This window comes from Ascaphus truei, chromosome 4 (assembly GCF_040206685.1).
Source record: "Ascaphus truei isolate aAscTru1 chromosome 4, aAscTru1.hap1, whole genome shotgun sequence".
Classification (NCBI taxonomy): domain Eukaryota; kingdom Metazoa; phylum Chordata; class Amphibia; order Anura; family Ascaphidae; genus Ascaphus; species Ascaphus truei.
The window spans coordinates 312,320,813-312,348,188 of NC_134486.1; the positions used below are offsets into that span (position 1 = coordinate 312,320,813).

General features: G+C 44.2%; 1 protein-coding gene across 5 annotated transcripts in view; it reads right to left on the reverse strand.

Annotated features, from left to right (window-relative positions):
• Positions 1 to 27,376, reverse strand: part of ORC3 (origin recognition complex subunit 3) — a 56,455-nt gene that overhangs the window by 6,033 nt on the left and 23,046 nt on the right. For all 5 annotated transcript variants that reach the window (XM_075597846.1, XM_075597847.1, XM_075597849.1 and 2 more), the window contains 8 exons: positions 26,599 to 26,758; positions 25,349 to 25,462; positions 23,832 to 23,965; positions 22,909 to 22,972; positions 14,915 to 15,031; positions 13,710 to 13,789; positions 10,754 to 10,887; positions 781 to 866 (listed from right to left, as the gene is read on the reverse strand). In XM_075597846.1, coding sequence (XP_075453961.1) covers positions 781 to 866; positions 10,754 to 10,887; positions 13,710 to 13,789; positions 14,915 to 15,031; positions 22,909 to 22,972; positions 23,832 to 23,965; positions 25,349 to 25,462; positions 26,599 to 26,758 — 889 coding nt within the window. The remainder of the gene's footprint in view (positions 1 to 780; positions 867 to 10,753; positions 10,888 to 13,709; positions 13,790 to 14,914; positions 15,032 to 22,908; positions 22,973 to 23,831; positions 23,966 to 25,348; positions 25,463 to 26,598; positions 26,759 to 27,376) is intronic.

The window sequence follows — 27,376 nt, forward strand, 5'->3', positions numbered from 1 at the left end:
CACAAAAGTAGAACAGGACTGAAGAAAAGTGGAGATTATAATCCAGCCCCTTCGTTTACACCAGGGGAGCTACAACTTTTTTTCCCTGCGCCCCCATGCCAGCAGTTCCCCTCTCTCCGCGCACCCCCCCCCCTTACCTCCGCTCCGGCATCGGCGTCATGACCTCGCAGCGTCATTTGAGTTGTCTAAGAAGCCGCCGGAGTCAAGGTAAGTGAGGGTTACAGAGGCCTTCGCCGCTTCCCTGGCACTTAATTTAAGTACCTTCGGGAAGCGCCCGGGGCCCCTGTAAACCCCGCGCCCCCCATAGTCTCGCGCCCCCAGCCCCCCAGTTTGCGCACCGCTGGTTTAGACCATTTTGAATGAAAACCCCGGGGTTTACAAAACACGATTATTTGTTTATTTGTTTGCCAATTTTCTCCCAAATGTTGCATTATCCAATATAGATCATTTTATTAGGAAAATACAACACATTGCATTTGATATATGTGGTATTTGAATAATACTTTTGTATACGACATGCAGAACTTCTGAAATTGACACTGAAGTCCCTATAAGCATCCAGCATATCTTTACATAAAGCGGTAAAATGTGTCTAAATGTAGTAAAATAAAACCATTAAGTTTTTCCTAGAATTAACGCCACCAAAATAAACCCGGACATTTACACACCAAAAAAAACATTTTTATACTGTTCACTCATTTTTGTTGCTGTTGGAAAAATGAAATATAAAATGAAAATGAAGGGTCCCCAACTATAACTGATTAAGAAATATATACTGACCTTCTGAAGTTGATACAAATCTGTCTTTTTCTGGAGGGCTTTCTGCGGAGAAGTATCTTCATCCTCCATCCCACCCAAACTTTCCACTGGAACACACACAGTATTGGAGATGAAAGACATCTTAACATAATGATATGATAAGGTGTATGTTTAACCTTCTTAGTTCCCACCAAATTCCCTCCCCCCCCCGGCTAACTTATTTCTAAACGGTTTTATTTTGGAGCCCAATACAGAAGGTAACATGGCTGCAACATCCACTCTTCCCACACTCTTGACTTCACAGAGCCTTATCTGAGAGACTCAGGATAAAACCGCTTCTCTGATAAGTCTCTCTGAAGCCTTCATGGGAAACAAATCTGAGAAGCAAATAAAAAACAGCAGAAGCGGCCATGCACATTTAAACTACAATGGTCAAACACATAAGAACCGTTCTAATTGCAGACAGCAAAAAGCATAGTACATTTAGGAAGCAGAAACATATTTTAATATAAGCTTTTAAATAGTTCCGAAAAAAGGCCACGGTCGGTCCCGTCTCACACACAGCTCTTACTTCCGCATCAGCTTGCTGAATATGTCAGTGCATGTCCCAATGCATTTCATCACCTGCGTGACTACAGTATGTGCAAGAACTCCTTTAATGATAGCTCGTCTATGCTAAAGGAACCTCACACATAGGGGGTGCTTGGTGTGTCCTATGTATTGGATACCACAAGAACAGGAGAGTAAATAGACTACATGTGTAATTAAACAATTGATGGAACTTGATGGAGCGACACAGTGTCCCTAGGTATTTTTTATCTAGTCACTCAAAAGATCCCGCAAGTTTTACCATTTTGGGATTGGAACATATCCCTGCTTCCCAATTAGGAGGGACAGGTTCAAATCTTTTTGCATTCGTGAATCCTTTTGGATCTAGAATATGGGCATTCTCTCACCATTGGGTCTGAACAAATGCATAGATACTAGCATTTTAGTATAGACATTTGCTAGCCTAAGGCTTTGTCCATAGTGAAAGCGAGCGAGACTGCTACAGTGCTATTTGCCTCGCACAAGCTTTCCTCTCCGGCGATGTGTGGACTGTAGGTTTTTGGAAAGCGAGCAAGGGGGTGGACGCGGTCATGATATGGGGAGAGGCGTGTCAAGGAAGTGTCATGCATGAGAACACACTTTTAGCAAATAATAAAATGCATAATGCCATGCAATTTACAGGTATTCTGCAAACATATATACACTGTCATGCATGAAAACATGCCTTGATAAAAAAAAAAATGTATAAAATGTGATGCATTGAAATAAGCATTATACACAACAACAAAAAATAATAAATTAACAATTATATACAAGTAATACATCAGAAACGTCTCTCCAGAAATTGATATTTCTGCCATGGTATGAATTAAAGGGTCACGTTTGTAAACCTCAGAAATCAAATTTTCAATAGTTGAGTTGTCCATATTCTCACAGCAAGCACAACTCAACTGACCAAGTAATTTGAACAGTATTCAGGCAGAATAGCTTACTACATTTTCATTGGCTGTTAGCCGCTTACATAACCAGACTGTCTCGCTGCAGTAGCAAACAAGTTTGTCTCCTCTGCTTTTGGGATGCTCGCAATCACTATGGCCATGCGCTTTGGAATACACACGTTTGTTTGTAGCGCGAGCTATGTAGCTCGCTCCGTATCTTGCACTATGGATGAGGCCTAATGGTGTTTGTTACCCATGTTTTGCCCTTTGTTCTGCACTCTTCTATTCAATTACAGATGCAGCGGCCGTTATTTAACAAATCACGCGGTCTATACCTCGGAATACCCATGTCATGGCGCGGGATTTCTTCCAACCGCACCACTTTTAGACGCGAGTGCAGGCGAGTGCATAAAATGGCATTTTACTGTTCTGGTTTTTAAACACCTGAAATTGACACAGTAGCACAGTACTGTACACATTACAATTCATTCATTTCATTGCGTTTAATTGCACACAATCCATAAAATTCAAACAAAGCAACCGCGATAAACCCGTGTGCCTGGGGTGATTGGCCGCATTCATGCCGCGTGGGGTACATCAGCGCACACGAAAACGGCGCCATGATGCCTTAAAATAACGTCCGCTGCATCTGTATGCATATACAGTAGTACGTTGGATTATCTCTGCCATTGGTCTACTCCAGGCCTGCACAACATACGGCCCGCGGGCCGCATGCCTCTCTCTGCGGCCCGCGATGACTCCGGCCGGGCGCCAGTTAATTAAATAAATAATAAAAAAAAAAAAATGGCGGCAATTCCTTGTGGTCCCGGCGCGCATGCGCAGGGCCGCTCCCCCCCCGCTCCCAACGTGGGACGGAGGGGGAAGTAACAGCCAGCTCCTCTCCTACGGGCCCGTTCCCCCCTGCTCCCAACGTGGGACGGGGGGGAGGGGGGGAATTAACAGCCAGCTCCTCCTGCGGCCTGCTTCCCGTGTCCCCCTGAGCTCACCTCCCGTGCCCCCCCCCCACAAGCTCACTTCCTGTGCCCCTCCCCCCGATCCCACCCCCCGTGCCCCAAGCCCAACTCCCGTCCCGGGCAGCTGCCGCAGGGATATCGGGGGCAGAAGGGGAAAGCGTCCGGCGGCAACCTGCACCCACCCGGTCAAGGTAAGTCACTGTCACCCACCCAGTCACTGTCACCCACCCAGTCACTGTCACCCACCCAGTCACTGTCACCCACCCAGTCACTGTCTCCCACCCAGTCACTGTCTCCCACCCAGTCACTATCTCCCATCCACCCACCCACCCAGTCACTGTCTCCCACCAACCCACCCAGTCACTGTCTAAGTCACTGTCTCCCACCCACCCACCCAGTCACTGTCTCCCACCCACCCAGTCACTGTCTCCCACCCAGTCACTGTCTCCCACCCAGTCACTGTCTCCCACCCACCCAGTCACTGTCTCCCACCCACCCAGTCACTGTCTCCCACCCACCCAGTCACTGTCTCCCACCCACCCAGTCACTGTCACCCACCCAGTCACTGTCACCCACCCAGTCACTGTCTCCCACCAACCCACCCAGTCACTGTCTAAGTCACTGTCTCCCACCCAGTCACTCTCTCCCACCCAGTCACTGTCTCCCACCCACCCAGTCACTGTCTCCCACCCACCCAGTCACTGTCTCCCACCCAGTCACTGTCTCCCACCCAGTCACTGTCTCCCACCCACCCAGTCACTGTCTCCCACCCACCCAGTCACTGTCTCCCACCCACCCAGTCACTGTCTCCCACCCACCCAGTCACTGTCACCCACCCAGTCACTGTCACCCACCCAGTCACTGTCTCCCACCAACCCACCCAGTCACTGTCTAAGTCACTGTCTCCCACCCAGTCACTGTCTCCCACCCAGTCACTCTCTCCCACCCAGTCACTGTCTCCCACCCACCCAGTCACTGTCTCCCACCCAGTCACTGTCTCCCACCCACCCAGTCACTGTCTCCCACCCACCCAGTCACTGTCTCCCACCCACCCAGTCACTGTCACCCACCCAGTCACTGTCTCCCACCCACCCAGTCAATGTCTCCCACCCATCCAGTCACTGTCTCCCACCCACCCAGTCACTGTCTCCCACCCAGTCACTGTCACCCACCCAGTCACTGTCACACACCCACCCAGTCACTGTCTCCCACCACCCAGTCACTGTCACCCACCCAGTCACTGTCTCCCACCCACCCAGTCACTGTCTCCCACCCACCCAGTCACTGACTCCCAGTCACTGTCTCCCACCCACCCAATCACTGTCTCCCACCCACCCAGTCACTGTCATTCACCCACCCAGTCACTGTCATTCTCCCACCCACCCACCGCCATTCACCCACCCAGTTACTGTCATTCACCCACTCACCCACCCAGGCAGTCACATGTCTTTAGTTGAAAATATAAAAATAAACAGGTTGCATTGTAATGTTTTTTTCTGTATCACAATAAGAAAACAGTTAAGTAAAAGTTGCGCGCCAAAAGATATTTTTTCGTGGTAGGTGCGCTATGGGTTCGGGGGGGGGGGGGGGGCTGCTCCTTTCATTTGTCCCATGATTTCTGTTGGTGGCTCTGTGGGTGATGTGAGGTGCAGGGGGGGGAGAGGGTGATGGGTGATGTGAGGTGCAGGGGGGAGGGTGATGGGAGGTGCAGGGGGTGATTTGAGGTGCAAGGGGGTGATTTGAGGTGCAAGGGGGGTGATTTGAGGTGCATGGGGGGTGATTTGAGGTGCAAGGGGGGAGAGTGATGTGAGGTGCAAGGGGGGAGAGTGATGTGAGGTGCAAGGGGGGAGAGTGATGTGAGGTGCAGGGGGGAGAGTGATGTGAGGTGCAGGGGGGAGAGGGATGTGAGGTGCAGGGGGAGAGTGATGTGAGGTTCAAGGGGGAGAAATGGGAGTATGAGAGATAGATGGGGAGTATCGCAAAGGTTGATAGTGAGGGGTTCTGGGGGAGATATGAGGATGATGATGAAGGGTGCTGGGGGAGATATGAGGAGGATGATGATGATGATGATGAGGTAATGGAGAGATGATGATGGTGATGATGATGATTTTACCCGTGCAGCCCAATTTTTTTTTCCTTGGAGGAGTTCGGCCCTTCTCACTTTACGAGTTGTGCAGGCCTGGTCTACTCTATTGGTCCTTTTATTTTATCGAGAGCTACTTTATTAATTTATCCTCTTGTCCTTCCAGTCATCAACGCTATTATACACAACACTATTATACACTTAGTATACATTTCTAATTCTAATAGTATGTTTTAATATGTTTTATAAATGTATGTCATTATAATATATTCATCTGGTTAGTTTAGTGTTTTTGGTTTTATATATTGTTGCTCAACTATTTAGTTCATGTTATTGATTACTATTTGAATGTCAGTCATATAAGCAGCTGATTGCACCGTTTGTATAATCCGTTGCTTTTTACCCTTTTTAAAACAAGTGGTCCCGGAGCTAAAATCCCGGCTCCCTCCTTCCTGGGTTATTTAATTTTGACATTAACTTATAAGAATTATTGCTCGGGAGACACAAAAGGCCTCGTGGTCATGACATCATCATGAGATGACATTGCAGCTTCTGATTGGGTGACCCAGCCGCATTCTTTGTATTTCCTTGAAAGTACTTGCAAATGTAAAACATTAAATATCTTGGCATTTGGGGGGCTCCCTCAGAGTTTTGAGTGTCACCGTTGAGCTCTGGGGTACCCCATGGTTCATGTAAAGTGAACAAAAAAAAACTTTCACTGTCTGTCTCAGCTTCCTCCCACAAGCAAAATGGCTGCTACCAAGGTGGAGCATCCTCCATTTTACCCACCTACCTCATGCATCCAACTGCTGATTGGCTCGCAAAGTGGGCGGGCCCGATAAGTGAAGTATGTATTTTCAACTTAACTTTATTGTAAAAAAATCTCGCCTTATAAATGGGGCAAAACCGGTACATGCTCATTTGAGCAGACTTTTTTTTGGCTTTTAAGGTCCCACATAGTTTGCATTGTGTTAAAATGTCATCTAGTAGTGAAGGGGTTAAGTGCGCTGGTGCTAATGCCTCCAAAGCTCACAGCTGCAGCTGAGTCAACACAGACAATTCAGAAGCCAAAGTTAAAACACATGTAAGAGAACTTAGTGTTTAGCATCTGCTGTAACTCCTGGCACAGCCCCTGTAGCTTCAAAAGCACTAATGTTACTTCTATGGATGGGAACAGAATATGAGCATCGTGATATTAAGCCAGCTCCATCATTCTGGACAACTGCGGCCCTCCCCCTATATTGTGGGCCCCGCTTGCCACCGCTGTGCATGCACAGAATCAGCTCTCCATAAAATTAAGACGTCAAATTAGCATTTTCCACCACAAACGGCTGCTGTGGATGTAGCAAATTCATAGCCTGGAGATACATTTAGCCATCCCAGAACCAGGATAAAGTTTCATTTCCCAGCTGTGTAACTAGCAAAGCGATATTGTTGTGTATTTGCTTAAATACGCTTGCGGTCTTTGTCTATGTAGCAGTCATTTAACCTTGTGAGTGCAGGCCGACCCCAATAGCACAGCGCGGTCACATGATCGCATCGGCCCTTAACTCTGAAACGGAAGAGGCGTCCTCCTCCTCTCGCTTCCCTTCAAATCGTGGCTTGCGCTTCATTAGGTTAGGTCCCCGTGTGCTGCAGGAACAAGATCCGCCCCTCACTGAGGCCGGGTCCAGCACCTGCCTGCGCGCACGAGTGTGTGTAGAGATCGCGATGCGCGACATTTTGCAAAGACAAGTATTTTGTCTTTACTAGTGGCGACGAGCCCTGGCCATGTCACGGCGGCGGTTCATCCAACGAGGGCGAACCAGCTGTGTGACGTCATGGCCGCGCCCCCACCACGCCCCTCCATCGTGATCTTGTCTTTCCCCTCACAGAACACAGTGGCACGGCTTGACACGGTGCACGCGCCTCCAGGCACTCCAACCCCAGCACGCGTGGAGTGACTGGGGCTGTAGCCTTAGGCCTCAATTATACCAGAAACTGCAGAGCTGCAGAGAGATCCGGTGATGTCATCGTAGCGACGCAGCGGTGCTACATGTGCACATGCAGAAGCGATTTGTAGCACTACTGCAGAGGAGAAATGACCAGTTCATCACTTCCTGGTTTATTTAAGATGCACTGTGATTGGCCTTGCCAATCATTTGATGCGGCCGTCGCTTGTGAAAAGCAAAATCTCTTCAAGAGACAGAAGCTTTGTTCGTCGCGGCGCTACCATCGCGATTGGTATGTGCGCTTTCATTGCATTTGATTGCTTTGTTTTGAAGCTGCGCAGCGTAGCACCAAGCGGCATCGCCAGAGATTTCTGGTATAATCACGGCCTTAGGCTGCATCCATAGTAGAACGCGCTAGCTTCCGCACTCCTCTGCGCAGCGCACATTTACCTGCAAGCAGGAGACATTTCCTGTCCTGCAAGCTGAGGTGTGTCAGGGTGCGCGGCCATGACGTTACGGAGCTGGTTCGCCCTCATTGGGCGAACCGCTCACGTGACCCGGCGTCGGGCGGGAAATAGAAACTTGTTTTTATCTCGAAGCACCGGTCTCCCTGTAGCACATGTCCATGCGCTAGCACGTGCACTATGCACATATGCATTGGCGTCCTAGTGTTTGTTTCGGTGCGAGCTACATAGCTCGCACCGTATCCTGCACTATGGACACAGTTAGAACGCAGGAAAAAAGCCCTCCGCGGGCAGTGACTACCTAGGAGCAACCAAAGGGTTTAAGCAGCAATTTCCTCTACTCACCATAAAAAAATAATAATAATAATAACATGTCCTCTACCACTGTGAAACCCTTCTGCTGCCATCTTAATCAATGCTGTGCTGTTTACAGTCTGCAGGTGCGTTCAGGAGATACCAACTGCTGAAAATGAGACTTCCAAGGAAGTTTAAAATGGCTGCTGCCAGTCACACACACACATTAAAACAACAGCTGATGAAAATAATAAAATAATATAATAAACAGCTGACAAGAGGGGGAAAAAATAGATCAGCACATGAACTGCCAGTTCAGATTATGATCTCGTTGGCATTCATTGGGGGAGGGGAGTGGGATTGCTGCTTTAAAAGGAGCAGTCCCTAATACTTTGTTCTCCATTTCCTTTTCTTTCTGTGATGCCCTTTAAAGCAGATTACTTTCATTGTTTTTATTTTATTTCCTAGCTGTTGATATTATTTTTGATTTTAAAAAGGCCCAAAGCCTGTAGAAGTGTCTTCACATGACAATTCCTGCTGGGTTTTTTCTTCTTCTCATTTGCTCCACCCCAGCAGGCAGCGCACATTTGCATGCAGACTTCAAAGGGACTGATCAGAGTGACTGTCCTATCCTGAGCTTCTCTAATAAGGCTCTTTGAAGTGCAGTGGTGATGTCACAAAATGGGATGAGCTTATCAGTCATATTAATGTCATTTTGGGGGCTACATTTTTAGTAACAAAAAGTCAGTGAAGAGGGGAAGAAAAACTAGAGGCGAAAACAGACATCCTACTGTACAGTATAGTGAGGAAGCAAAAATGTGCAAGGGAACGGCATCTTTGCATTATACTGAACATCTTAGCTATATTAAATGTGCTCGCATATTTTCAGAAAAGGCCCTTCTAAGGAGGATAAGAACTCTGTAGCAAGACATTTAATGACATATGAACACAACATGTTTCCTGATTACAATGCATGATTATAGAACACATTAAAATGATACCACAAGGTGGGGACAGACACAGGAAGGACAGGCCTCACATTACAAGAGACATGTTCCGAAACGTTCTGATTCCTTAGACAATCATTCATTATTTTTTTTCTTTTACTCCACATGACTTACCTTTGTCATATACTTGGGACTCATTTAGTCATTTTTACCCCCAAATGTGATTTACCCTAATTAGAACCGTACTTAGGCCTTTTTGTCCTTACCACTTCCAATAGCTGAAGGGAGAGCCCAGTGCAGTGTGTGCTTTGTTTCCAATCAATACATACTGGCCCAGATACATCCAGCAGTGGTAAGGAAAACTGGGAGGTGTTATGCATGCAAGTTGACGAAAAATGTACAGCTCAACCCCCTTATAACGCTGTGCTTGGGGTCCAAAGAATCACATTGCGTTATAATTGGATCGCGTTAGAAATAATGTACAATTGTATGCATTGTACAATAAAGTATTTAAGATACCAATAATCGTGTTGTAAAAGTATTCATAAATACGAAAATTGGGAGCCACGCTTGCACCGCGTTATAAGCGGATTCGTGTTGTAACGGATCGCGTTATAACGGGGTTGAGCTAATTTTTGGAGATAACTTTTTTTAGTGATTTTCCTTACCACTGCTTGATGTATCTGGGCCATTGTTTCTTGCTCGCCTTATGTGATATTCTCCTATATTGCCCCTTATGATGGGGGATTGCATCCATGTTTTCATTTGGTATACAGTACGTCTTTATTGTGCTACGGTCTGTTTTCCCTTCAGCCGTGAAGCATTTTCCCCTTATTTTTTTTTTTTATCCGGCAATATTTGTATGTCTCTGCGATGCCTCCTACTTTTATATTTGACCCCCAAAGCATTTACTGCTGTTCATTTTTAGTTCAATAACATTACATGACTTCATCTCTTCATCTGACCAGACTACATACAAAGAGATTGCCACAGTTTGGGATATGCTGTTTTAAAATGGGAAAAATGTGAGCAGATTCAGACAACCTTCAAGACCTCTTGATAAAGTGCAGGAGCGCGAAACGCGTAGTTTTTTTTTTTTTAACCTGTTGCTGCGTATGTGAGCTGAATAAATATAACTTTAATAGGATCTACCCTGTCATGATTCTTTTGTTCCTGTCTTGTTGAGGTTGTGCTCCGTTCACATCCGCTCATCTCAACCAGGGGGGTTGATGATCTCAACTGGGGAGGGGTTCCTCTCCCAATTGCGGTCTGTCACCCAGTGGCGAGTTTGACGTTGCCCCTAGTTGGGTTGGTAGGTAGCGTATCAGGTGGGAGCCGCGGGGCACGGTTTAGGTCTGGCTTTGCCTGGTAACCCCCTCCCCAGCCTTGTTGGTATTGTTACCCATGGTTATTAATGCCTATCAAGCATTCTCACCCTTCGTGTACAGTATATATAAAGCAAGGTAATCCAACATAGAGACCCTTGTCCTTTTTGTGACATTGTTTGAGTAGTATGAGAGCAAGAGGGCAGCAAATGTAACTATCAGAGTGATTCTTTAAAATGTTGGTTCTCTAACTAGATGGAGTTCCACTTGGTTAGATTCTGTTATGTTAATCCTTACTTGGAATTGCAGCAAATTCATTTCTAAATAGGCTTTCAATTTTAATTTAATGCTATCCCCCCCCACCCCCCGGCATCTCAGATGGCTACAAGTAAAAAGGTGCACCCAGGTGGGTGGACACAGGTTAAAACCCCCACCATGTGTTATTCTTTATCTCCTGCCAGCCGAGTGAGCTGCGTGATAGACACTTGCCTTCCGGGCTCTGGAAGTGGACCAGGAACGCCTCCAGCTTCACCAACGCACTGCCAAGCTGTTTTCCAGAACACGGTTTTAAAACGTCCACACATTTATGAAGTGTGGCCACAAGCTCATCTTTCGCCAACATCCTGCATTAAAAAAAAAAAGTTGCAGACATTCAGACACTGTACATCTCCTGCAAAAAGGACCCAAAAGCAAAAAAATAAAGCACATTCAAAAAATCTGTTTTGTTTTAAGGTCTAAAACCCACAGACTCTCCAGTTAAGAAAGAAGTGGCTGAGTAGGCAGCACTACATATGCTTACCAGAGAGACACATTTTGATTCCCAGTTACTGCCTTGGGCTGGAACACCCAGACCAACGAGGAATAGATGGATTCAGGAGTTGAAGTGTTGGTAATGAGGCTGAAGACTGGAGTCTACAGTTTGCTTGCTGCAGGATAATAGCACCACTTAAGAAATGTGCCCTATTCAATAAGATGCCTCCTGGTACTGAACAGGCACCTTGTAGCCCATTCAAGTGAATGGGTCAAAAGGCTTCTTCTGGCACGGAAAGAGTTCTTATGGAAAAGCAATTCTTAGTCAATATGGGCCAAAATGTGTACAGCGTTATCTCCCGACAAGGAGAACTGTGATTCTGATTGAGGTCAATTTTTGGGCACTTATCATTGACAAACTGCTTTAATATATACATCAGCAAATAAATTGTTCAGGCGTACCCCATGGGGTTTAAATTAAAAAAACACACACAAAATGGAGAAATAAATCAGCAATCCAGCACTCAAATGGGACATGAGGGACTTGTTTTTATTCTTATGTTCTGGGTGAACATTACTGCATTTGGTGTTTTTCTGGTAAAGCTGCTGCTTTAACCGTCTGAGTGCCACAGCCCGTCGGGCATGTTACGATCACATGATCGTGACATCACTAATGACGTGAACAGGAGTCGTCTCCTCTTTGGGTTCAGATTGGTTGGAAAACCATCTCCTCTAGCAAATGAGCAAAAAGCCCATAATGTAACTACTATAATCATGCCCCCTCCTCCCCCCGCCTGCCAGACCTCATGACGGTGTACGTAGGGATGAAGCAGCAGTCTGCTATAAATCGCCATTTTTGACTTTTTAAAAAAAACATTTTTTTGGATCTCTTCTTGATTTTTCCAACGCAGTTTTTATTTTTTTATTCCGATGCTCCATTCAGGAGATATCCACTTTTAAATATTAAGTGGTTAAAATGCAGCTCTCCCCAGAGCCCGATGCAAAGGTTACCATGCTAACCTCAGGAGCTAGTGACTAAGAAAAGCATGATTTTTAACAGCACATTTTTATTTTGAAGAGCAGTACATGCTCTGGGGGCAAGAGAACTTTATGTTAAACTGCCCCCATTAACCCTTTCACCGTCAGCGGGAGTTGCAATCTGTATCGCAAGAAAAGATGTTCTCTTTGTCTGTGGCGAAGGACTTTGAGGATTGTGTTAAAGTGCTATAACATAGAGCAGGAGTAGCCAACGCCAGTCCGCAAGGGCCACCAACAGGTTTTAAGGATATCCCTGCTTCAGCACAGGTGGCTCAATCAGCAGCTCAGTCACAATGCCTGAATAGCCCCAATATCTGGCCTGTTGTTGGCCCTTGAGGACTGGCGTTGGCCACCCCGGACAAAGAGCAGTCTCAAAAACTAGGGTGCTCCATTTCAACATGCATTCAGTGGGAAGCAGTTCCACCCTGCACAGCAGCGCTTAGAAGTGGTTCAGGACGGGCTACTGACGTCACTGCAGAGCTGCAACAACACTTTCTGGGAAACAGGTCAAAAATGGAAGTTGCATAAAGTTGTGTGTCATACATTATTACAGTAGTTCCTTAAATTAGCAAATCGGTTCATGCTCAGTTCATGCTCTGCTGCGTTGCAATGTCAAGGAGGATGGAGTGTGACCTCCAACCGCGTAAAGCCTACATTAGAGAGACTCAAAAATTAATTGGAGACTCTCCAGCACTGAATAGACCCTGCTTCCCACAGCCCACTCACTGCCTTCAAAAACTGTACATACCCATATAGAATTACCAAGTCCACAGAACAATATTGACTTGGAAGGGGTGTGAGTGTGTATTGAGTCTACAAAAAACAGCAGGGGTTTGGGAGTGTAAAGAGACACTTAGAATAGTTATACAGTGTAGCAAGCTAATTTCCATTAACAAAAAGGGTACATTCTATTTAGGTTTTACTGGACCAACAGTTCTGGACCAACAGTTCTTTGCTGGTGAAATTATACTGAACGAGAATTCCAATGTTGGTCTGCTACAATGCATCACATCCTACATCGAACCTGCTTTCCTCCAGGACCAATACGGCGATTAGAATTTGGAACTACATAAAAGGGTACATACAATTCCCCTTATGTTCAGAAAACTCTGCTTTAAAAGTAATTGGTCAAATGTGTTCACTGCTGGGATGTAGCATCAATAGTGTAGTATACTCCATAAATGTAGAATCCGAAGAATTCAGGTCCTTAAGCAATTGCTTTGTTGCCTAAAATGAATCAGCGCAATATTTGCACAGGGTCAGTGTGTGCAATCAGAGAACCAACATGTTCCTATTACAGTAGGTTAAGGAGCCTTTACACCAGACTCTCTTGGAGATTATACCATCCGATTTGCAGCAAAGGCAGCAGCTGAAGGGCAGCCAAAGGGTGTCAGCCGTTTGCTGATGTCGCAGCTGCCTGTACACACCAACCTTCTTATCCCCCTGTACCCTACATTTCCATTTACCTTTCCTTATAGATTGTAAGCTCCTTGGACAGGACCTTCCTTACCTACTGCAACACGGTACGTCAATGTTTGCTATCTTATTGTTTTTCACCCTCCAACCCTGCTGTACTGCAATCACGGAATATGTTGGCGCGTTATAAATAAGTGATAATAATAAAGATAAGGGAGACTTTCAATGTAGATGTATGTACCGAAGCAGGAGCAATGCAGAGTTATAATCTTCTGATTCCCAGACCTTCTTCTCCAGACATGTGCAGTAAAGCTCTCTGATCTGGAAGCAAAATGCAATAAGCTTAGCACGAATGCAATATGGTTTTTTTTTTGGAGGTGGGGGTTTTAAACGTTGACAATTCTTTGAGAAGAAACAAAACTAATTTTTATTTATGACAAAAGCTTAATAAAGTGAATATCATCAAAACTGTAACATAAGTTACAACAAGGGAAAAACATCTGACAAAGCTAAGACTGTTGAAAGGTCACATCAGCCAAATAAATAAACAGTGAAAACAGCAGGGGGCAGTCAGAGGACGATAAAGCAGGTATGGCTATGGAGTGATATGGCTTTGTGCAACTTAGGAAGATAAGCAGGTTGCTATGGACAACACTTGTGTCCTTGCTGCTCTGCTCAAGTTCTGTACACGCTAATAAGCTAACAATAAGCATGCCAATTAGTTAGAGCAGGGGTGGCCAACTCCACTCCTGAAGGGCCACCAGCAGGCCAGGTTTTCTGGCTATCCCAGTGGCTCAGTCGAAGATTGAGCCAGCTGTGCTGAAGCAGGGATATCCTGATAACCTGACCTGCTGGTGGCCCTTGAGGAGTGGAGTTGGCCACCCCTGCGTCACAGTGTGAGAGCACAGATTGCCGCGGTGCACTGCACATATTTGTGTGTTCCGAGGCGAGTGCCCTCTGGAGGTTATAGTGAAGGTTACCACCTCTAGTCGCCGTCCCTTTTAATAAACGATTCTTGAATGAAATGGGATCATGCAAAATAAAGGAGTATTCAGTATTAGGCAATACCTTTTTTTCCTTGGCAATACTATTATTGCTTACCCGGAGGAAGGAAGTAGAACTTTCGCAAGCTTGTCCTAAAAAAAAGGTATAACCTAATACTGAAGTACTCAAACAGTTCACCAATGTGTGTGGCATCTATGGACGGGCACTTCAATAGAAATAATGAGAGAATTAAAACGTGCACAGTTTCTTAAGGCGGCACACAGACCATTCCGGTTTTATGCTTTTGACTTTTAAACAATGCAAAGGAAACACGCAGTTTTGACTAAAGAAGTTAGTTTTCAAAAACAAGCCACAAACAACCATTATATTTAGCAATTTCTTTTTTTGTTGTAGTACATTAAAGAAGTTCTTTAAAACGCATTGTTGCCCGCTCTCACTCACCTGCTTTCCCAGAGGGTATTTCGGAAGGATCGAGGTGAAATGATGCAGACACCTCAGGACCGGGATATAATTCTCATGGTAGGAATGCAAGTCTTCTAGGAACTTCTGTGTCCTTTCCTGATCAGACAAAAAACAAACAAAAACAGATTGATTTAACCTGACAAACAGTGGTGTGTATTTGCTAATCACAAGAGACAGCATCAAAAACACTGCACAGACTAACTCTTACACATTTGCCTCATAGACATCCCTCTTGGAATCGCAACATAGAAAGGACAAAGTGGGGCCATATCACATTAACCCCGAATACCTGAGAGAACTGTACAAAGTCAATAGCAACAATAAAATGGAAGAATAATATTATTTCCTTTTTTAATTGTCTATTTACGTCTCTAACTGTTAACCCTTTCAATGCCTGCAATGCATCGCGCCCAGCTTAATAGACATAATTCGCAGCATACGGAGTAGGGGCCAGTGTGAAATAAGACCACTCATCTTTTGCTATAGCCGGGCACAGAAATGCAAGGTGATGGGACGAGGGGATCACTGTAGAATGAGTGTAAAAAAGCCAGACACAAACGGGTTATTTTCCCAACAGAAGTTGAAGAGGCTGATCCTCTAAATGTTTCTTCTGCGTGGGAATGTACGTAAAGTAACATGGAAATGATTGTATGTGAATTGCCGGGACTTGTCACCGCCGCCGGCCGCTTTGCCACTAAGTGCCTATGTTTAACCCTTACCCTAAAACCATCTACCCCAAGCCCTTATCCTAAAACCCCTTAAATTACCCCTTACCCTAACCACTAAAAACCCTTAAATTACCCCTTACCCTAACCACTAAAAACCCTTAAATTACCCCCTACCCTAACCACTAAAACCCTTAAATTACCCCCTACCCTAACCAGTAAAACCCTTAAATTACCCCCTACCCTAACCAGTAAAACCCTTAAATTACCCCCTACCCTAACCACTAAAAACCCTTAAATTACCCCCTACCCTAACCACTAAAACCCATAAATTACCCCCTTCCCTAACCAGTAAAACCCTTAAATTACCCCCTACCCTAACCACTAAAAACCCTTAAATTACCCCCTACCCTAACCAGTAAAACCCTTAAATTACCCCCTACCCTAACCAGTAAAACCCTTAAATTACCCCCTACCCCAACCAGTAAAACCCTTAAATTACCCCCTACCCTAACCAGTAAAACCCTTAAATTACCCCCTACCCCAACCAGTAAAACCCTTAAATTACCCCCTACGCTAACCAGTAAAACCCTTAAATTACCCCCTGTCCTAACCACTAAAAACCCTTAAATTACCCTCTACCTTAACCAGTAAAACCCTTAAATTACCCCCTACCCTAACCAGTAGTGAAACTTACCTTAGAAGGGGCCAGTGGCGGGGATTCCATCGGCAAATTGGCGGCGCGGAGTGTCCCATTGTGGCCGAAGACCAGCGGTAATTTGGTCCCAGCTAAAACGGCCGCGACCAAAACCCCATATCGAGTGAATTGTTCCTAACCCCTGATGACCGGGACGCTGTAGACCCCTTTTGGAAGTGTAGTGGTTAAAGGTGCACCCCCCCTTCCAAGCTTCCAGAAATGTTTTGTTCCTCTTTTCTTAAAATCAACCCCCCCCATCCCCAACCAAGCATTTTCCTTAGACAACAAAGCAAAAGCATCACCTACAATGAGACTTTTTACATACTTTTATACATACTGATATGTCCAGATTTCTGCAGCATAGAAATAGAGACAGAAATATCAATGCACAGAGCAGAAATACATACAGCCCCCCACAAACTCACACCCCAAAACCACCACACATTTGTGTTAAAAAGGAGTGCTACTGGGATTGTGACCCCATATTTACAACAAAAGACAAAAAGCCCCAGTGCCACATCCAATATGACAAATTATATAGTTAAATACTTTTCTGTCCTCTTCTTCTAAGTGAGGGTCACTTAGTTACATTCTTTGGCAGAAGCATTTTAAGCTGCACACAACACCAAGGTATCCCCTCTTTTGAAAGCCCTAACACTACTTTACCTGCAAAAGCTCTCCTTTTATTAGCACTAGCAAAAGAGGGCACACGTGGCATGGTTTGCAGGCTTAAAATGCTTTGGAACAAAAGACAGAAAAGCCCAAAGCTACATCCAATATAATAAAATATATAGTAATTGGTATATAGTTAAATACTTCAATAATAATATTCTCATAAACAAGGGTCATTTGGTTAATTAAACCCTTTTGCCAAAGTGCTACAAGCCTGCAAGCCAACGTCAAGGCATGACCAAACTTTGCAGGTCCTAACACTAACCTGTTGAAAACTCTCTCTTACCCCTGTGGAGGGAGATTGACTGCAGTGAGTCCATCAATACACCATAATGAAAGAACATTCCTTGCTTTAAAAATGTGGGGAGGGGAGAGCTTAAACCCTGGGAGGATGGGCCACCAACCTCCAACCAAGTGATACCAGTTGAAAATGAAATGAACGAACACACAACATTAAAATGCTTTGGCCAAAGAATGTAACTACAGTAAATGACCCTCACTTCTGAAAAGAAAAACAGATAAGTATTTAACTATCTCATTTTTCCTATTGGATGTAGCATTGGGGCACAGAGAGCATAAATGACTGAACGTTTCGATAATTCAATGCCCTAAGAAACGACAGGATAGCGGGCATGCACTGGAAGGTCACAAATAAAAACACGTGGGATTCCAATGCGCTACAGCAGGGGGGCGCAAACTTTTTTCTCTGAGCCCCCCCTGCCGGCGGTCCCCTTACCTCCGCGTCCCCCCTCACCGGCATCATGACGTCACGTTGCCATAGCAACATGATGTCACATGACCTCACGGCTTCATTTGACGCCGCATTGCCATGGCGACGCGTGTGAGAGGCCGCCGGAGCCAAGGTAAGTCAGGTTTACAGAGGACCTGCAGCTCCCCCGGCACTTAATTTAAGCGCCTTCGGGAAGCACGCGGGGCCTCTGTAAACCCTGCGCCCCCCGCACTCAGTCTGGCGCCCAACCCTGGGGCTCGCGCCCTTCCATTTGCGTACCACTGCGTTACAGAACAGATTATTTCTAACCGTTTTGCGTAAACCCCCCCCCCCACCTAAAAATCAATGTTATATATTATGTTCTCAGTACAAAATGGCAAATAAATGCCTTATTAATGTCTCATTGTTTACCCATAAAGGTGAAAAGCTAGAAATAAAAAAAAATACGTTTTGCAAAACCTAGTTACAGCTAAAGGCATTGAAGCCTTAATGTTGAAATGAAAGCAAGAGCACAATAAATAAACAAGCTATTGAATGTATTAATCCCTTACCAGCCGCAGGTGCCTACAACATAGAGTATTGCTGTGAAATATGCTACCCACCCCCTTGTGCTGAAGGAGTTTAAAGGCAATTTGTGGAGAAATTAAAAAAAAAAATCAATAGCCTGCCAATTACTCCCAAAGAACCAGACAAACGGGTCGAGTGAAAGCCCCCTTGGGAGCCCAGAAATGCTATTGTGAAATGCTAACCTGGCAGCAGCTGAGAAGCAGTAAAGAAGCAGTAAAGAAGCAGCGCCAATTGAGCCCGACGAGAGAAGGATCCATACTGTGTGCTCTGCCGGGGCAGCGGCCGCAGCGCACAATTAGTCATTTTCTCTTTTGTGATCACAGTCGAAGCCCGCACAGCTTTTCAGAAAAACATCAAGTGCATCTCTTAATAAGCAGCAATTTGCCTTTGCAGTGACTGGATTATCTGTCCTATCTAAATCTGAACTTTCAACAGGGAAAAATAATAATTACATACTTGGTTCACCTAACACTGGAAGAAAAAAAAACGTGTTCTGGGTTAAGTATTGCAGAAGTTGGAGAAACATAGAAGATACGTTTGGCTTTATTCAATATACTCCAAAGTGGCTGTTGCGGTCTGAAAACGGCAACTTTGGACTAGCTACATTTACCCCCTCAAAGTGTTTTTAAGATGCTTAAAAGAAGAAAATGATAAGTTGTAGCAGTGATTTTTTTAGAGTCAGGTAACCACAGTTGTATACTAGTTATACATAATGGCTGCATAACATGGACCAGTCAAAATGCTGCAGTCAAACCCTCACAGGCCGCGTTATTTCTCATAGCCACAAACGGAGTACGTGCAGAAAGCTAAGGTTCTGATTGGCGTAGGCCGTTAGCATGGATATGCTGTATCGTTCTCATCAGTCACTATACATTTCATATCCACAGCTCTTTGGGTGCACCATTAATTTAGAATGCATGGGGGGGGGGGTGGGAGGGGAAATCAACTTTTATTTGACTTGAAGAATTTCAAGATGTCAGAACTAGTACATTAGCAATAGTGTACAATGTCAGGCAGGAGCTGCAAAGGCAAAACATATCTTATCTGATGTAGCGGAGTCCCCCTCCTTACCTACTGTGAGGGGTAGCTGCTCTGCAAAGTTCTGCGCGATCGGGGAGTTAGCAGGGGGCGGCCATTTTGCAGAAAGGCGCGCACGCGCACTGTTGCCAGTGCGGCGGCCATCTTGGATTGGCTCCGCACGGACCGAAGCGGCACTACGAGTCCCAGAATCCTTGGGGGGAGGGAGATCACGTGGGTTGATCCAGCCAATGGCTTGGATGCTGCCTAAAGGAACAGGATATCCTCTGCGGGCGGAGAGTCCGCGAACCAGTCTGACGGAGGCGCCAAGACAGAAGGTAGTGTCCAGGGAGCAGTAGCTTCCTGGACTAGGCCAGACTCTGCCGCACGGCCCCAGTCAGGCCCTGAGCCAACCATAGCTCCGTATTTGTTGGGAAGGCCTCAGATAGGGACCCTCCTCACCTTATCATTACCGCTACACTGTCGCGCCGGTGGACTGATGTCCACGCGGCAGACTGCGGCCTGGGACCAGACTGCAGTGTTCAGGGACCTTTGTGTGAGACACTCCGGCTGGAGCTCACACCACGTGGAGGCCGGGACCCTTAGGCGAGAGGGAATTACTATCGGAGGCCCTGCTGCATGGGACCTGCGTCAGAGGAATTTCCGGAAGCTGCCCCTGGTGTACTGGAGTACCCGGGCAGTAATCACAAGTGCCTCAACGGTTCACATCACACGGTGGATAGCGCTACCTCACACTTTGGGTGGGCTTGCTCGTGTGGACATCGGGTTACAGGTGCTCAGGGCACCCTCAGTACTTTGGGGAACTGATTGATGGTTGTGGTTGTATTGCATTTTACCCATATATTATTGTTATATGTGTGTCAGTAAATACAAGTTATATATTATCTGGTGTGATACTATGTATTACTGACTGTATTGGTTCCAATGAGAAGTCATCCCGCCAATGCTGGGATCCCTCAGAGGTGGAGGCGCTGCACTAAGAGAGAAAGAGCTCACCCGTGGCTCCCAGAAGTGGAGGCTCAGGCCTCCTGTGAGCGTACAGGTGTTAGCAGCACGCGTAGTCGCCCGCGATTTCCCTTAGGCACAGGGAAAGGGGCTACACTTACATTGAATGGGAAACTGATGGAAGGGAAGTAAATATAATTATGCCCCTTTATAAAAAGCATTAGTAAGACCACACCCTGAATATGGAGTACAATTTTGGGCATCACTCCATAAAAAAAGACATTATGGAACTAGAAGTGCAGAGAAGAGCTACCAAATTAATAAAAGGGGATATCTAATCTGATTTATGAGGAGAGGCTAGCTAATTTAGATTTGTTTACATTAGAAAAGAGGCAGTTAGAGGGGATATGATAACTATATACAAATATATTCAGGGTCAATACAAGGAGATTTCAAAAGAACTATTCATCCCACGGGCAGTACTAAGGACTCGGGGGCATCCCTTAATGTTGGAAGAAAGGAGATTTCCCCAGCAACAAAGGAAAGGGTTCTTTACAGTAAGGGCAGTTCAAATGTGGAATTCATTACCCATAGAGACTGTGATGGCAGATACAATAAATATCTTTAAAATAAGGTTGGACATCTTTTTAGAAAGGAAAGGTATACTGGGATATACCAAATAAGTAAACATGGGAAGGATGTTGATCCGGGAGAAATCTGATTGCCAATATTTGGAGTCAGGAATGAATTTATTTTTCCCCTTATGAGATATTATTGGATGATGGTTTTTTTTGTTTGCCTTCCTCTGGATCAATATATTGTAAGTATGGATATAGGATAAAGTATCTGTTGTCTAAATTTTGCATAGGTTGAACTTGACGGACGTACATCTTTTTTCAACCTCATCTACCATGTAACTATGTAAAATACATGAATGGGAAGCAAGGATCTGTATCAAAGGATATCAATAAGTAACACTTGCACTTTAATTTTCAAATATTTCTAAGGGAGACAATTATGTAGGACTGACCTTTTATTGAATATACTACTTAAGGAGGTGAAAATGGTGTGATTTTGGAATCTAAGAAAACAAATCTGCAATGGCAATCAAAACTAAAAGTCCCCGCAAGTGGCTTTATAAATATTTTTTTTCTCCCAGAAATTGAAAACTGCTGAACTTTGACAGTGACGTACGTGCCTGAAAAAGGACAACAAAGAGCTATTTCTAAATGACATATTGGGTATTGTCTGCTATTGGGCCTTTGCAGCCGGAAAACATACACTGGGGGAGAGAAGGAAAACAGGGAAAGTTATCCTCGTACTTTGAGAGAAATTACTATACCCCATTTACCAGGGGAAGACAATACACATGTACGCTGCCAGTTTGCAATGATCATTACAGATCAGGTTAAGCTTACGGTCAGGATAATATCATGAGATATTAAGTATTTTAATCAACCTGGGGCTTCAGGTGTTAATGTGGTTCCTGTTTGTCTTACAAATACAAGATATTGTGTTTATGCCAGGTCAAGAACCTCCCTGGGTCTGGGTTATCACTGATGGCCCACTAAAAGTGAAATATGTGTTGTTTGGCACTGATAGAATCTAGAGATAAGGCATTTGTTTTGCCAGAGATGGGACTACATTATGGCTCTTCCGACACCCAAGTAAACAGGACACTTGTAAAGGTACTTCCAAAGCATTACTGGAAGGGTTCTACAGAGTCCCACATGGTCTTATGTGTGTTTCAATGCAGAAGGTCTGAGCATTAATGTTGGCATGTTTCATAGAAAATCAGAATTCATATGGTAACGTACTGTATAGGGATTTCTGTTTCTTTATCATTTTAAGAAACTGTTCTGCATTTATTGCAACTTTATGTTCCTGTAATAATCTTTTTCTGCAATCTAAAGCACTCTACTGTACATTTATATATGCTTTGGGGCTCTGAATGAACTGTTGAACGCTTTGTAGAAAGTACTTATATTTTCGGACAGATTTTGCTACAACAGATTTGTGTGTGTTAAGTGCATAGTTTTTTCTCTTAGGCTGTGGCTAGGCAGGGAGCGAGCGCGCTGGCGCTCATGCGCTGTGACGTCACGCTCCCTGCTTGGCCGTGCGATGTCACGGAGCTGGTTCGCCCAAATTCAAATTTGCTTGCTCTGGAAGCAGCTAAGCGCCGAGCAGGTGCAGGCGCTTGCTCACGCTGGCGACACACATTGCCTCAATGTGTTTCATAGCGGCCAGTGTGAGCGCGCCCGCCCGCTCAGCGCCACCATGGTTGAGGCCTAATAAACAGGGACCTGGGACCCTGGCAGATATACAATTACATATTTTTGCATATGTCTTGGGTGGTGAAAGCAGATAGATAGGATTGCAATGGAGTAATGAGTTAATATTAACTAATTGAAAGCACCTTGCACAGGAAAAAGGTGAGATGACTAGAGTAGCCGTGTGTATTAACCCTGGTTGCATCTCTAAGTCACGTGCTCACCTGTGTGCTGTTCATGACAGATGGTGTATGGGAACGGAGTGAGGGGAGATATTGTTCATTAGGGACCTTTGTGAAAGGTGAAACGTGGGCCAGCTCGAGAGCTGTGCATTAACCCTTGTCCCGTATGCAGGTCACGTGCTCACATGTGCCGTACGTGACAAGTACCTTTAAATAGCTGTCGCTGGTGAGAAGCTTCACTTGTTTCTCTGGTGTCTGACATTCAACATAACTGGAAGAAAAAGAGACAAAGAGGTGCTTTTCAAGTACATTTATTCACAGTCCAACTGCAAACATGAAGCATTACACGCTTGCTGCTATGTGGTACATGTGTTTTGGGACTCTTTTTTGTTAATGGAAAATCCAAAAATTATATAAGGCTTTGCTCAAGGTGTAACAGAAAAAAAGCAAGAGGCATGAAAATCGGGCACTCTTGCTCATACAAACCTACATTTTATTAAATTCATTTAAAGAAATGGTAGTTGTAATCCACACGTTACCCATGAATATAAACAGCATGCGACTTCATGTCCCGGTAAAGATACTGGTTATTTTATAAGGAGATGATAATTCTGAAGTTGCGATATGATCGCACAAAGAATTTAGCACTCTGGGAAATTAAAATGGCTACTGCCATTTACACACATGAAGCAAGCAGTGGTTCCCATTGGGAACCACTGGGGGGGGGGGGAGGGGGTGAGGGAGTAGAGGTGCATACAAAGCAATAATGTTTTAGAAAAAGATAAAACTGTTAATCAGAGCATCAACAATTAGAATATGTTACTGCCACAATTATGTCCTTATGGGGATTGCTACTGTATGTTAAAGGGGAAATCTCTGATAACAAATATGTGTTTTCAAAATAGGTTAATATCTGATTTCTACAAACATTTTATGCTACTGAAATAATGTGTGTCTGCCTTGATATGATGTAGCTCTCCAGAACTAACGGCTTTTCATTAATTATTGCTGGGGGATAGAACTAAATGGCTGCCATTTCACCCTCACTGCTGTGAAAGAAAGAAGAAACACTAGGGACATGAATTGTTTTAACAGTCCGTTGTCTTCCTATGAACATAATGCCTACTTGCCTCATAAAAGATGACAAATGCCGAATGTTTTCGCACTGCCCATGTGAGAAGTTCTTGGTTCTTTTCCTGGCGTCTGGCAGACTACAGCACAGCACGCTCAGGGGCTGGGAGTGGAACTGTTCCACCACGGACAGCTGTAAAGACAGATCCCAACATGAGTTCATGAAAATGACAGAGTTATTTCCTTAAGAGGAAATAAAGCCAATTATTAGGATAAATGCGTGAGTAACCACCTTAAACTAACCCCACTACCACCACTGACACGTAGCCCTATTTTAATATGATATATAATTATGCCATGGTCATTTTTGTTGATTTTTTTTTTTTTGGCACCAGCAGAAACCATATCAAACAACAATGAAATACAGCCAGATATCTGGTTATCATTCTGCTGTATTTGCATTTTTGTAAATGAAGCACAGAGCCTGGGGCAGTTGAGAGTGAAAGGTATAATTGAGTTCAAAACTAAAACTGGGATACGCTGTGATTTGGGGAGTGACTGATGTTGAGAAGCGGAGCTTTCTGCGGAGATAATCAGTGAGATGGAGAGAATTTGTGTGCATTGAACAATAAGTAATGGAAGTTAATATGCCTGTCCAAATATACAGCAAGAGAGGATTAACTAATACTGAGCCGTATGAAAATAATCTGATCTTGTGGGAGGGAAAAAAAAACTATTCAATAGGTGACTTTATAACAAAATAAATCAAAATGTTACACAATGGTAAATCACCCCATTGAAATGTAGTAATATTAGGGCAATCTTTAAAAAAAAAAAACAGCTAAAAAGCATTTGTGCAGTTTCAGAGATTTTACACAACATTCAATAATTATCTAACAAAAATGTAAAAAGGTCCCAACGTGGAAAGAACAACGGTGGAGATAGCCACGTCTCTGATCTGTTCCACTGTTCCCTCCTGGCTACCAGTTACTACTCGTTGCACATACTGCTTTGGCCCATATTTGCCAAGTGCTGCTATTCCATCAGACACCTGGTTATTCCCTTTAATGGGCTTTGAGGTGTCTTCAAGTGCCAGAAAGGGTCTTACCACTGGTTAGTACGAATGGGCTATTCAATGTTGCCCGTGGTATTGCTGCATAACACTGAATTCTAGGTCATGCGCATTATTCATAAATCATTTTTCCCAACGCTTCTTTTTCAGAAAAAAAATGTGTTTGTTCATTGAGGATGTTAATATTTCTTGTAATAATTAAGATCACAATTCTGTCTATTCTCATTTCAGGTTTGTATCCTAAATGGTAATTCCCACAAATAATAATAATAATAATAATAGCATGTTCTTCTATTGCGCTGCTAGTTGTACGCAGCGCTTTACAGACATAGGTCCCTGCCCCGTGGAGCTTGCAATCTGTTTTTTTTTTTTAATTTTGTGCCTGAGGCACAGGGAGATAAAGTGACTTGCCCAAGGTCACAAGGAGTCGACACCGGGATTTGAACCAGGCAGTGTTGTTACTCACTGAGCCGTTATATCGCCCTATAAATGTATTATCGTTACCTGAAGTCCTTTGATGAAGTTCCGAACGGAGAAGTCATGGTACAAAAAGATGGTGATGAGAACTTGTAGCACTTTGCCGCTGAGCTTAAACGGGAAGTGGTTTGTGAGGAGCAGCTGGGCGAGGAAGAAAGAAAAATACATTTGTTTCTTTGTTCTTCCGGTGAAATCCTTCAACACCAAAAATTCGATCTGCGGTATGTACTATTTTAACCTATTCAATATCATCTAAATGAATAACGTTTGGTGGATATTCCATCACTTCCAGTTTTCTAACTAGCTGAAGGTTTCCATCAGGAGCCAATTCGCGCAGAGGACAATATACCTGCCTAAGACATGCAGATGAGCATACAGTTGTATTTACATTTGCATATTTGCCTTGCTGTGGAGGGTTTTTGTCACTTTTTTTACTCACCATAACTTAACTCTGTATTATGGTTGGCCCATCCTTTAGCTTCTTTGCATACCCAGTTAATCAACCCCACACTGATGAGACCCATTAAGGTCGAAACAGCTGTCTGTGGGTGGTTTTCTGGGTATGCACCTTAAACCTGGCTGTGCTCAAAGCTTTGACCATGCAGCAAGCTTAAGCCTATAGGGAACCATGTTAAAAATGGTTTTTGAAGCAAAAAGTGGCACTGTGTGCTCATTTGCATGTCATTTCCCAGAATCCCTTGCTGCAGTGGAAGTGCTGTGTGCTGGGTGATAATGGGGAAAGGCGGGGTTGTAGACCTGCCTAAGACATGCAGATGAGCATACAGTTGTATTTACATGTATATATATATATATATATATATATATATATATATATAAAAAAAAAAAATATATATATATATATATATATATATATATATATTCTTGCTCTGTCCGAGCACTTTTTTAATGTGCTTATCTTCATTGCTAAACACCATTTTGTAACTATTCATTTGATGAGGTCATCACATGCAGTCATCAGTTCCAAAGACAATGTATTAGATTATCAAATAATTCTTAACTGTGATAATCTACTGTGACAGACCTACAATTGCTCACAATTTATCTTCAAAAGTGCACATTGACCACAGGTAAATAAAAGGTGGTGGAGTAGTTCAACACATCCTTGTAAACATTGTTTATACAGAGGCCCACCATCATACATTGCATTTATGAAGCAGGACTTTTGTTTCAGTCCCGGCTGATGCCAGGACTGAATATTCACAGTGCGGATTTCTGCTGTATGTCACCTGCTACTATTTTTAAGTGTTAAACGTTACCTTATCGACAATGGTGGCCAAGTGCTCAGTGCATGACAAGGACTGAAAGAGTTCGATACAGAGCAGGGAGGAGACCGAGTGGGACAGAAGCCTGTGAATGATCATCGGAGAAGTGGCAATCCCAAAAACCAGTACCAGTGGCAAGTCCCGTATATACTGACTGTTGGAAAACAAACAAAAAACGTTATCATTTACACCGACAATTTAAACATGATAAAATTATTTTACTTAACGTGTAACTTTACATGTTCCGACAGAAATGGCGTTATTAGCAGAAAACAATAGAGGTGACTTTAGCCGTCACAGGACGGTGTTCCATGCCATGACGACCCAGACAAGAAAGTTAAAACAAACTCATCGTTTCGCCTAATTACATTGGCCTCATTAGTCTAATTGCCAAATGAGTTGGTGATTCAGGTTACATTCTCTCTGGTGGGCTGAACCTTAATTTCTCTCCCTTGTTGACATAATCAGTCATGGTTTTCCTTGGTATAGTTCTATGTATCTGCCCGCTTTGTATTTCGAAAATTTAGGGCACAGAGTCATGGAATGGAAGATAATACTCTAACAGGTGAGGTCTGCTCTCTCATGTCTAAGCAAATCCTTTGTGTGAAACAGGCTTTGCTCCTGTAACATTTGTAGTGCATGGCTTGGGGTGCATTACAGTCATCTTCAGTACTGAAGAAGGATGAAGGTGTCAGTGAAGGAGTAGTTACATCGACTCCATACAATAGTCAGCGGGTCATAAGTGAAGTGGATCTTGTGCAGGTCATGATGT